Consider the following 12,937-nt stretch of genomic DNA (forward strand, 5'->3'; position numbering starts at 1 on the left):
TGTCATCAGCATTTTTACTGCTGCATAGCTTTCCCTGAAATGCGATCGAATGGTTCCTTGTGGAGAATTCGATCTCTGGCCCTGGGAGCACATCCTGTGGCGGGAGGGGCATGCTTGCTCCTCCCACTGCTTCCTGCAGGTGCTGCCCACATTCGGGGGGGGCGGCCCTGTGTCCCCTCACTCCCCGGGAGTGGGACAGCCGCTCCGTGAGTATCACAGCGGCGTGGGTCCTCACAAGGGTGTCTCACCTACAGATTACCCTGAGTCACCCTCAGATGATCGGAACTCCCCAGGAAGTCCTTTTCTAGATGAGTGTTGCCAGTTCATAAACTCCTCTGTTCGGAGGGACACCGAGCCACTGAGGACAAGGGGTCATGCCTTGTTCATCCCCTTCCTTCCTAGAACAGAGCCTTGTGTCAGGTATCAGATGTTTGCTGAAGCACCAGATATTCTCAAGTGAACCATCTTCAATATTCATGTCTACTGCCCAGCGTACATGTCCCAGCCTCGTTGCATGAACCATTTGAGCGCATTTCCATCTCTCTCTGCTTGACTGAGCATCACGACGAGGCTTTCTAAGGGACGACTGATGGTGCTGTGAGGCCCTCAGGAGGTGTCGAGGGCCGTGTAGCTGTGTCCCGCTAGCTAAATGCTCTCCGACCCCTGGTCCTATGAGGCCTCGGGGTCTGCATGCCCAATGGTGGCATTCCTGCCTGCTGTGGGCCCTGCGCCCCCTCCCTTCTCCTAACCAGCAGCAGCTTGGGAAGCTCCACAGACCGTGGGTTCTCCCTGAAATGGGTTGGGGCGCTCACAGTGAGGAGGTAAAGGCCTGGCCTGGGAATAAAATGCTTGAGATCCGGAGCAAGTGGCCTCTCAGACCTTTTGTACTTCTGCTCCCATGGCGTGGTGTGGGAAGGTGAAAGTGTTGGATTGCAGGGCGGTGGTTTGAGGAGTAGAGGGGTGACCCAAGTGGCCTGGATGATGATGATGTCCAAGAGGGCACCTGATGGGACCATGGAATGAGTCTGCACACACAGGTGGCCTGCGGGATATACCCCTGGGCACGCAGGAGCGGTCACGGGGAGGCAGGGAACACATCCCTCCTCTCCCCCATGCTCCCACATCCTTTACAAAGGACCCTCAGTGTCATTTCCTCTGGGAGTGGGCCAGCCTGGCTGGATTCCTGCCCCATGCCCTGAGGCAGAGGCCCACCTGGCCAGCCATCCTGCCACTGCAGACACTCTGTCCCCTGTCCGGGCTCTCCTGCTGCCCTTCTGGTGAGCACCATGTGGTGTGGGTGGGAGTGCACCCTGGCCTGTGCTGCAGACTGTTTCCTGTCTCTGGGGGTCTCAGCTCCCCAGCAGTTCGGCATGTTCTACGAAGGGCTATGTCTTGGCTTTTCTCAATGATAATACTAAACGTATCCCCTGTTTATTTGTTCATGCATTCCACAAGTATTCATTGTGCTGGTCACCGGAAACAGGAAAGTGAACAGAAATAGACATGGCCTCTGACAGCCTAGTAGAGGCAATGATAGTCACCACACCTGAGGGTAAAAATCTTGACCTGACAGTGGAGGAAAACAGGAAAGAGACTGTTACAGAAGCTCCACTGAAGTACGAAGTCCGGGAAGGCTTCCTTGAAGAAGTGGTGCTTTTTGCTGAGGTCTGAAGGATGCATAGGTTAACAATGAGAGAGCATGACCAAGTATATCCCAGACAGAGGGAGCAGCACTTGCAAAGGTCCTGTGGTGGAAGAAGCAAGTGAAGACCAGGGCCTGAAGGCAAGCCCACATGGCTAGGTCTCAGAGCCTGGAGAGCAAGGTGGTAAAGCCGGGGAGAAGGGTGTGAACTGAGGCAGATGAGGAGGTTCCAACCCAGGCAGGCATGGCACACCATGTAAGAGCAGGTGGCCTCCATCCAGAGAACAACAGGAAGTCTCTGGAGGTTTTTAAGCTGGCAGGGACAGGAGAAATGACATGATTAGATTTGCATCTTGAAAAGATCACTCCTGCTGCTATGCCGGAAGCAACTGGAGGCTGGCCAAAGTGGGGGTGAGGAGATGTGCTGGGAGGCCACGGTATAGGCAGGGGCACTGGAGATGGCTGCAGTGTGGACTGGGGCGGTGTGGGGGGCGGGCCACGATGAAGGGGAAGTGACTATACCAAGGGAGATGTAGAGTTCTCAGCGATGGATTATTTGGTGGGAATGAGGGAGGGAGAGGACCGAGGCCATTTCCAGGTTTGGGCCTGTGTGACTGATGGGTGCTGGCATCCTTCGCTGAGACAGGTGTGCGGGGAAGAACCGTGGTTGTTGCTGCTCTTTACCACATAGTACGCTAAGCACTTTCATGAATCATCTCCTCGCTCCTCCCAACAGTGGGAGTCTGCCAGTTACCACCGTTTTACGGGCAAAGAAGTGCGGCTCAGAAACAAGTCCAAGTTTGCATCTATATGGCGGATTGTACTTTCCTGCCCAAAGCCTGTGTCCTGCGGCCTGAGCCACCCGCTCTGAGCTGCAATACATTTTTGCAAAAGGGACGCGGAGGGAAAGAAGAGCGAGCACATGCACGCTGAAGGCCGGGAGCTTTGTTGATTCTACTCCAAGGCTGACCCAGGAGCTAGACTTGTACTGTTTAACGCCCACATGGTTGCAGCTGCAGGAAGTGACAGAGAGCCACGGCCCGGCCTGCAAGCTGGAGCTCTCTCCCCCTGGGCAGTTCTACTCCGTGGAAACCCATCTCAGGCAGGAAGTAAGGGACCACCCCAGACCCCTCCCCCCGACACTGCCCCTGACATAATGGTGCAGTGTTTCCTTTGCACCGAGTTGATATCATGGCTGCCTTGTCCTCTCTGTCCTGGGCTTTTTAAAATGCCACCTGCCTAATTTTCTTCATTGGAACCTTGGAGCAAAGACCAAACCCATAAGGAGAAAAGGCTCATTATTCTCTTATTGATCCAAGATTTAATAGAGCAGCCATTGTGTATTATTTGAACTGGAGCATGTTATCTTTTTGCTGGCCCGAATTCCCCAGCCAGAGACGCTGCAGACCCATGAAGATGGCAAAGGTGGCGAGAACTGGGGTTCTCCTCCAGTGATAGCTGTTAGCTTGAAAGCAGGTTTGTGCGTGGGCTGGGGCAGCACCCCACAGGATAAGAGGCAGAGGGCACACTGGGGACATGCAACCCATCCCTCTTTCTGAGAATTGACCAACAGCCTTTGTCGCAGCTCTTGGAGGGCGGCTGGTCCATGCCACTCCTGTCCCCAGGCTGGGCGGTCTGTGTCCCACAGTCTGCGGGGAGAAGACAGCACGGCCATTCTGCGCTCTCCCCCAGTTTCTTGCAGTGCCTCCAGCAGCGCAGATGTTCATTCCACCAGATATTTATCGAGGGAATGTGTGTGCCCACCCTCCCAGCCTCACTTCCAAGTGTTCGCTCCTGGAACCTGTGTCCTGCAGCTGGGGAGCAGTGTGGCTGCTCCCCCACCCCCAACAGAGCCTTGACCCAGGGTCATCCTGCGTTGCCTTCTCTGCCTCGTCAAGAGGCATCAGCCACACACCTGGGGACATGAATCAGCTCCCTGGAGAGCCCTGGGCACCTGCTGGGCACCTGAGCTGGGGAGGGAGTTATCCAGTTTCCTGGGTTCTGGAAGAAGGGAGCCTCCTAAATCCTGACTGTCCCCCACTTGCTGGGGGGCCTTGGGCAGTCATAAACACTTCTGAACCTCAATTTTCTCATCCTCATAATGGAGAGCATGACCCTCCCCTCGTTCATACTTTGTCACCAGGGCCCTAGTGCGTGGCCCCTGCCATTGTCCAGTAAATGGGAGTAACTGGCCCTCTCTCCTCTTGTTATTCCTCACACGTTCATCTCACTGGGAGGGGCAGAGTGAACGTAGACGACAAGCTGTCATCCTACCTGCTCAGCAGTAGGAAAATCTCGCCACGCTGGGAGGGCCTCACTTACTCTCACACGTGCCATTCATGTGGGTTGGTGGGAAACAGCAAGGAAACCAGCCAACTGGCTTCTGGGTTTCCTTCCTCTCTCTTTACCCCCAACAAGAAAGGCCCATGTTGTGCTTTTCCGAGGCCCATCTTGTGGGCTTATGGGGGCCCCTGTCCTTGGGGTAGAACGGTTGCTGGGAAGGGTAGGAAGAGTCTCCAGACCAGGTCATGAGAGGCAGCTCGGGCCTTCTGGGAGACAGGCCGCTGGCCCCAGTGATGCTCTGCCCCAGCCTGTCACACAGCCCAAGCCCCGGGCCTGGTATGAAAGTGGCCGGGCCTCCATCCCCCTCCTCCGAGGGACCACAGTTGCTCAGAGGGAGAACAGCAGAGTAGTGAGCACCCCAGATAACACTCGCTGACCCCTTCCCAGATGGACTGCACCTCCAGAGACCCCCAGCTCAGGGCCTTCACAGGAGCTGCCCAGGGGCCCCGGCTGTGACTGGAATGGACTTTCTGCCAGCCCAGACCGACGAAAGCTTGAAGCAGGTTGCATTTTATTTGGAGAAATGGATGTGGCATTTCTCATACCTGAGTGTTGAATGGTAGCAAATGTCTCACCCCCCCCCCCCCCCATGTATCCAAGCTTTCCTTCTGCCGAGAGCTGGCTCCTGCCTCCCGCGGTGCTGGGCTCATCCGCCTGATCGGGCAGTGACGACATGCTCTGGGAAGCCAAGTCGGTGACATTTCCCTCTCTGAGGAGAGTGTGCTCCTTGCTCAGTTGGCAGCCTGCAGAAAAGGCCAAGCTACAGATCTCACCTTCCCCGGGTGGCTGGAGGCAGGAGAGAGCCCCCAGCCTGGCAGGGACAGGGCTGCTTCCATGGGGGTAGGAAGATGGGTTGGCAGGTGGGGCAGCTCTCTGAGGAGGACACACGGCCAGCCGGCCGCTGAGTCATACTGTGCCTGGGTTAGCTGGAAACAGGTCCCAGCCCCACAAAGTCCCCCTCTCCCTCCCTGCGAATTTCATCTGGCCTTGCCCAACCCCGCTTGCTGCTTGCTGCTGTGTGTTTCAGAGAAGCGAGACGTGGATGCAGAAGTCATGAACTTCAGCAACACTGTTAAAGGAAAAACACTAAGGAAACTAGGTCCGGGCTACTTACACGTCTGGAGAAAATTATATAATGGCTCTAGAGTCAGACCTGAGGCTATCTAACTCACCTGCTGCTTGAACTTGGGCAAATTTTCCAAGTACTCTGACCCCTGGGTTGCTTGCCTATAAAACGGGCCTCCTACTTACATAACAGGGTTCCTGGAATCATCCCGTGGGCAATGTGGCATAAACCTGCCACCGGTGTTTCTCCCCAGATCATCCTCTTACCTTGTCAGGCACACACGTGAGGTGTTTGTGTGGTTGTATACAAATGTGTGTGTTCGTTGTTGAACAGTATCATTTGCTGCCCTTGTTACCAGGTAGCGACATAATCTGCTAAGTCAAGGCCACATTGTATTCCGTTCTGCTGGCCTGGATCTTCCCCTGGTATCAGGGGTTTGGGTGGCTTCCAGCTCTTTACTGTGGAAAATGATAAGCCATGAATATCAGCCAGCTTCCTTTTTTATGGGACCCTAACAGAATGCAGTGGGGGCGTGGTGGGGAATTTATGTCGTGGCGATCCATGGATGGGTACCCCTGTCGTGCCCTAAAGCCAGCTATGGGTTTTAGGTGATCTGTGCCCTTTGAGTTATGTACCCTGCTGGTCTGAGTCTCACACCATCCCCTTGGAAGATGCCAGTGGGTTCCTTGCATCAGTTTGAGTTTCTCAGCCCCTCAACCAAGGAGGAAGTAGATGAAGTGCTTACATTCCTCTGTCCTCTCTCTTGTAGAAAGTCTGCACGAAATGTGGGATCGAGGCCTCCCCTGGCCAGAAGAGGCCTCTTTGGCTGTGTAAGATCTGCAGCGAGCAGAGAGAGGTAGGATGCCCAGGGCAACAGGTGGGGGTGGGCTGGGGTGGGTCCAAGCACACTTGCAGTTGGGGAAATCCATGGTTGGTTGCTGGGAGGGCCTTCTCTAGAGGCCAGGTGGGACCACTGAGGATGGCCAGGAAGAAGGGTGGGGAGGGTTAGCCTGTCTGCTTGCCTGTTCCGCGTGCAGAGGGGGTAGGGAGCCCTGGTTCTGCTGTGCCTGGGCCCCGTGGTTTTGGTGGGAAGTCCTTTGCACCGAGCACAGGTGCGTATAGCATTTTGGGCAAGGCTCTTATTACAGTAACAGCAATGGCTATCCTAGGCTGTTAACTATGCACCCGGCACTGCACCAAGTTCTTTATATAGATAGATTCCTTCCATTCTGACACCACCCCACGGGCGGTTGCTATGATTATCCCCTTTTACTGGTGGAGCAATGGAGACACAAGTAACTTACAGGCACACTAGTTGGTGGGAGAACTGGAAACCCAACATAGCTGTGGTCTGCTGTGATGATACCACCCCAGAGTCCCTTCTGGTACGTTTCCATACTTCTAGTTCTGACCCCATTTGAGGAGAAGAAATCAAGGCTCAGTGAGTTCTCTGAGGCAATCACAGGTGGGGGGCTCAAACTGTGTCTCTTAACCCCAAACCCTAGGGCTCCCTCTACTGTACCAGGGTCGGGGCTGAAACGGAGGATGTCAGCACGAAGCTTCTCTCCGTGGAGGGTCACGGGGCAGGGATCTGCTAACAGAATGAGCTGGGCACATTGCAGCATACCCCCGGTTTTCCGGGTGCGGGTTTATTTTTTTACTTACCTTGCTTGGCAACTGATACGGGCTTTTAATTGGAGGATCCATAAAAGGTCTTCAGTTGTGGGAAATTTTCAGCTGTGCTGTCCTTGAATATTGCTCTCCTGCTAACGCGTGTATCCTCTCCTGGAAATCCCCTTGGATCCATTGCTGAACCTCAATCCATCCTCCAGGGGCTCTGAACTGCTCTTTCTTGTTTCTTCCTTTAATCTTTCTGGATACTTTCTGGGGAGAGTCGTTAGTACCGGGTAGTCTTTAGTTCATTAAACCTTGGGACCGTCTCCCAACTGTTGGTTTTGTCCTTTGTCTTTCTTAGCGTCAGCTTTCCTCAGGTGTCTTGGAATTTGGGTCTGTATGCTCAGCTTGAGTGGGAGTCAGTCTGTCTCCCTGCCCCACCACCTCCAGCCATATCTCCTGCCGAGGGGGCCTGCGTTTCCTCCACACAGGGCCTGGGTCCCCCCTCGCCCCACCCCTACCCCCAAGGGCAAACCCTTGTGTCTTGGGTTAGTGATTGTCCACAGTGACAATGGGGATTATGCCCAGAGTAGATCATCACTGGCTGGGGCAGGGCGGACATCTGTGCTCTTTTCAGCCTCCTTCCCCAGGTGGGAAATCCCTTCACCAGCTCCCACTTTCAGTGGCTCCGGTTCTGGTGCTCCACCTCCCAGGTGGCACTTTTAGTCCCCGTGGCCTGCTAGGCTAAGCTCCCAGCTGCCTCCCTCCACCTGCTTCTGGACTCAGAGCTCAGTAGGCTGTGCCTTCAGCCCCTCAAAATAGTAACTGTTTGGAGTCTCCGATCCATTGAGATAGGTATAGAGAATATATCTTATTTTTAAAGCACAGATAAGTTTTCTTGTTTTTAGAATATTCTCATCGGTCCCTGCTGTGTTTTTGGAACAAGGAAGGTCCTCAGAGTATGAACTATGATTCTGTCTTGCCTGGAGGTCCCTGATTTCTCATCCATTGCAGGGTGAAAGCACCAGAGGTGCTGTGGGAATCGAGCAAGGTCATTAAAGTGTACAAAAGGCACATAAATGTCTGTCTTGAACAGGAACTTCGTAATATCAGAGGCCTCCCTCTCACCCAGCCAGAAATCCCCACTTTGAACCTGAGGTCTTTCTGGTCTTCAGGGTTCCCTTTTTAGAGGCAGGGATATCCACTGCCGCAAGAGAGGAAATTCCTTCAAAGAGTATCTTGTGGCAGACACTTAGCAGGATGAAATGACAGTCACCCCCCAGCTGTGGGAGGACAGAGAGGAAGGAGCTGCCAGGGAAGAGGAGGTGGAGGATGAACTCAGCAAATGTAATGATTTAGTGGAGCAGTCAGGAGGCAGCTGCCCCTGGCCAGCACCCCCTCAGGTCACCCTTACGCTACCACCCCCCCCAACCGTCCTGAGCTGCCTTGTGCAGGCCCACCACCGGCCCCTCCTAATCTCCAGAGCCCAGAAAAGTCCAAAATAGCTTAGGATGAATTTTCTTATCTCTTCTAAGGCAAAGAATATGAGGCTGTGCAGTGTGCTATCAGTTTGTCCTTGAACTTCTGGAGGCCAATACAACTTAGCAAGATCAGGAGTGCTCCTCCGTTCCCTCTCTGTGGTACCTGGCATACCGCAGCCAGTTAGGAGGTGTGGCTGGGCCGCAACAGACAGTATGCAGGTCTTGGAGGCTGTGTACCCGTGGAGGCTGTATCCAGGGGCTGCTTTGGGGGTGGGAGAGTGACAGGGTAATTGGTTTCCTCATGCCTTTTTGTCTTAGAAAAAATTATCTAATCACAACAAAGAGATAGTTAAATAGAAAGCATTTAAAATGTCATTTTAAGTGCCACTTAGAGCTGTTTCTGAGCCTGTGATAAAAACGTGGAGTTCTGTCCTGCGGCAGAAGCCACGTCCTGATGGGAGAACCTGAGTTTTCTGGTGGAGACTCATATTTTTGTGTCTAGACGCTCAGATCTGCCTCTCCTTTTGACATGTCCCTCCTTGTCCTCTCTGGCTGTAATTGTCCAGATTTTTTTCCTGGGTGCTGGTTAAAGGTCCCGGGTGCTTTCAGGTTGGTGTTGCTGCCTGCTCTGTGTACTTCAGCCCCACCAATGTGAACTTCAGCTCCAATTTAATGCGCTTATCCATATGAGCATCCAACATGTATTTACCGAGCATCTTCTATGTGCTAGGCAAAGTAGCTCCTCTCGTGGGAGAGGGAGACCACCGACATCATAAATCCTGCCATGTCACAGATGGTGACAAGGTGCTCAGGGTAAAGGGGGGAGGGTGCTGGGAATGTGGCAGGTAGCTGCTGTGTTTTATATGGTGGTCAGGGAAGGGTTCATGGATGAGATGGCATTTGAGCACACTATGTTGTTCTGTGATTGGAAAGTATTCCAAGTGGAGGGTATAGTGAGTGCAAAGGCCCTGAGGCAGGCAGTCCTTGGTAGGCTTGAGGAACAGCAAGGAAGCCAGTGTGACTGGAAGAGGAGGTCAGAGATGTGGCAGGGAGTCAGAGCACGTTGGTCCTTGTAGGCCGGTGTAAGGACTTTGGCTTTTGCTCTGAGTGGAAGGGGCAGTACTTGGATGGTCTTGAACATAGTAGAGACATGACCTGAATCCCCTACCTCTTTTTTTATTTTTTTAAGATTTTATTTATTTATTTGACAGATCACAAGTAGGCAGAGAGGCAGGCAGAGAGAGAGATTGGAGGAAGCAGGCTCCCCGTGGAGCAGAGAACCCAATGTGGGAATCGATCCCAGGACCCTGAGATCATGACCTGAGCCAAAGCAGAGGTTTAACCCACTGAGCCACCCAGGTGCCCCTCCCCTACCTCTTTTTAAAGGATACTCTGGCTATTGTTTTGAGAATAAATGGTCTATTATAATGTCAAAGTCAGTATGACGGTATTTCAGCTCTCCTAGTTAATATTATCCTAGATATTTAAATTCTTAGCTGTTGCTACTCCTTGAAATTTTCATTTCTTATTTTTATTTTTTTTAGATTTAAAAAAATTTATTCATTTGAAAAAGATTGTGTGAGCAAGAGCACAAGCAATGGGGAGGGGCAGAAGGAGAGGGAGAAGCAGGCTCCCCACTGAGCAGGAAGCCCGATGGGGGGCTCAATCCCAGGACTCTGAGATCATGACCTGAGCAGAAGGCAGACGCTTAACTGATGGAGCCACCCAGGTGCCCCTGTTGTTTTTATTTATTTATTTTTTTAAGATTTTATTTATTTTTTTGACAGAGATCACAAGCAGGGAGAGAGAGAGAGAGAGAGAGGGAAGCAGGCTTCCCACCGAGCAGAGAGAGCCCAATGCGGAGCTCAATCCCAGGACCCCGAGATCATGACCCAACCCAACCACTGAGCCACCCAGGCACCCCTGTTGTTTTTATTTTTAAGTAATCTGTATGCCCAACGTGGGGCTCAAACCCACAACCTCAAGATCAAGAGTCACATGCTCCACCAACTGAAACAGCCAGGCGCCCTAAAGTTTTCATTTTTTTTAACATTACATACTTTACTCTTTTCTGATTATGAAGTTAATGTGGATTATTGACATTTACAGTATATCAAAAAGCATAAAGAAATACACTCCCCCTCCCCCAGAATGGAAAATCTTAGGATCCAGAGACAATCACTGCTAACAAACATCTTGGCATGTTTACTTCCGGTCTTTCTTCTGCCTTATTTCTTTATATTATTGAACCTATGTTTTAAAATTAACATTGTAGGGGTGCCTGGGTGGCTCAGTGGGTTAAAGCCTCTGCCTTCAGCTCAGGTCATGATCCCAGGGTCCTGGGATCGAGCCCCACATCGGGCTCTCTGCTCCGCAGACAGCCTGCTTCCTCCACTCTCTCTCTCTGCCTGCTTCTCTGCCTGCTTGTGATCTCTGTCTTTCAAATAAATAAATAAAATTTTTAAAAAAATTAACATTGTATCATAAGTAGTTTTCAGCACAGTCATTAACTCTTTGAAAACATTCTGCATATGGCTACATTTGGTTATTTAGGATATCTAAGTTATTTCCTTTTTTTCCCCCCTTATTAAGAACCACAGTATATATCTGTACATAACTTCTTGCCTGCATTTAAAATTATATCCTCAGAATGGATTCTTGGAAGAGAAAAATAAATAGCAGCATTTATATTCCCTCTTTTCTTTTTTTTTTTTTTTTAAGATTTATTTATTTATTTGACAGAGAGAGATCACAAGTAGGCAGAGAGGCAGGCAGAGAGAGAGAGAGGGAAGCAGGCTCCCTGCTGAGCAGAGAGCCGGATGCGGGACTCGATTCCAGGACCCCCAGATCATGACCCGAGCCAAAGGCAGCGGCCCAACCCACTGAGCCACCCAGGCACCCTTCCTCTTTTCTTATAGACCTTTATGTTACTACTTTTGATTTATTCCATAATTAGCTGGCATATAATTTTGTGTAGTCATAAATAAGGGCTCATGCATGGTATGTCTTTTTCTATTTAGTAATAACCCTTGCTTTTATTTTTTAATTTTTTGAAAGGATTTATTTATTTACTTATTTGAGAGATGGAGAGTAGGGATGGGGTGGAGGGAAGGGAGACAAAGAATTCCAAGCAGACTCACCACTGAACACAGAGCCCAGCATGGGGCTCGACCTCACAACCCTGAGATCATGACCTGAGCCAAATCAAGAGTAGGCTGCTTAACTGACTGAGTCACGCAGATGCCTCACTAGCTCTTGCCTTTATACAAAAAAGACACGTGACTGTTGGTAGAATTGATAATCTTTCTCACTCTGAATTCTGTGGCTTTTGTCCCTTGTCCGCCAACCACATGTGGAAAGAATCACCATGAGGGAGAGTCAGCAAATGCAACAAGTAGGACTGGTATCCAGAGAATGGGAGAAAATAAAGAAACTAGAAATATAAATACATTTTTAAAATTAGTGACATAAAAGAGATAAGAGAAGGAAGAGAAACCACATCAAACAAACAGGACCTTTGAGAAAGGAATCATCAAATTTGAAAAATAAACCAAGTGAAATTCCCTTCCAAGAATTTCAAATGGTTCATTTGAAAAAAAATGAACCATTTTCATTTCTAAAAAATGAAAAATGTGGGGTGCTTGGGTGGCTCAGTTGGTTAAGCAACTGCTTTCAGCTCAGGTCATGGTCCTGGAGTCCCAGGATCCAGTTCCGCATCGGGCTCCCTGCTCATTAGGAAATCTGTCTCTCCTTCCCTCCTTATGCTCTCTCTCTCTCTCATTCTCTCTCTCTCTCTCAAATAAATAAAATCTTTAAGAAGTAAATAAAAATGAAAAATTTTATTAATAAATTTTAAAACTCAATTGAACTTAATTTGGTAGTTTTCTAGAACAATAATTTAATGTCATTCCCATTAACAGCTACATAGGCTTCCTTATCATTTGCCTTTTTTTTTATTATTATTTCTTTATTTATTTGACAGACAGAGATCACAAGTAGGCAGAGAGGGAGGTAGGCAGAGAGAGGGAAGCAGGCTGCTCACTGAGCAGGGAGCCCGATGTGGGGCTCGATCCCAGGACCCTGAGATCATGACCTGAGCCAAAGGCAGAGGCTTAACCCACTGAGCCATCCAGGCAGCCCCATATCATTTGCTTCGTATCAATTGTTTTTTATTTTTGATCCCTGGTTGTCACTCCCAACAGCCTGGAGTCCCAAGGCCCTATTTCTGCTCTACCAACTGTCATGAATATGATGTCTTTATGTTTTTGTGACCACACAATACAGTTTTTACCCAATTAGCCTTTTTTCAACTTGCTGCTACATAAGCATTGGATCTCCCCACTCCCCTCCCCCACTCCCATCTCCATTCCCTCCTTGAACAGGCACACTCTGTAGTCACTTTTCTGATTTCCTTGTTGGCAATTTAATAAACTTGGACATGTGTTCGAGATTTAAAGAACCAGAAAGAGGGGGCACGGCTGGCACCTGGGAGTTGCAGTTGATTCTTGGTTTCATCTCAGGTCAGGATCTCAGGGTCTTGAGGTCAAATCCCGCGTCAGGCTCAGCACCAAGTTGGCTCGGTTCTCTCTCTCTCTCTGTCTCTCCCCTCCACTCTTCTCTTTCTCTAAAATAAATAAATAAATGGAAGGGAAGGAGGAAGGCAAGGAAGGGAGGGGCGGAAGGAGGGAAGGACGGACAGACAGACCCGAAGGGAACGTGAAGTGGCCCTCAGTAGACTGGTTAAATGGCACTTCAGGCACGGCTGTAGAACCCCAAAGAGGACCTTGGGAG

The 12,937-nt window shown here is 50.5% G+C and overlaps 1 protein-coding gene across 5 annotated transcripts in view; it reads left to right on the forward strand.

Annotated features, from left to right (window-relative positions):
• The window catches only part of RPH3AL (rabphilin 3A like (without C2 domains)), a 141,099-nt gene that overhangs the window by 77,845 nt on the left and 50,317 nt on the right, over positions 1–12,937 (forward strand). For 4 of the 5 annotated variants that reach the window (XM_059380349.1, XM_059380348.1, XM_059380352.1 and 1 more), the window contains one exon: positions 5,821–5,907. The exons of the other annotated variant lie outside the window; for it this stretch is intronic. In XM_059380349.1, coding sequence (XP_059236332.1) covers positions 5,821–5,907 — 87 coding nt within the window. The remainder of the gene's footprint in view (positions 1–5,820; positions 5,908–12,937) is intronic. 5 annotated transcript variants of the gene reach the window in all.

The sequence above is a fragment of the Mustela nigripes genome, chromosome 16, assembly GCF_022355385.1.
Source record: "Mustela nigripes isolate SB6536 chromosome 16, MUSNIG.SB6536, whole genome shotgun sequence".
In the NCBI taxonomy this organism is placed as follows: Eukaryota; Metazoa; Chordata; class Mammalia; order Carnivora; family Mustelidae; genus Mustela; species Mustela nigripes.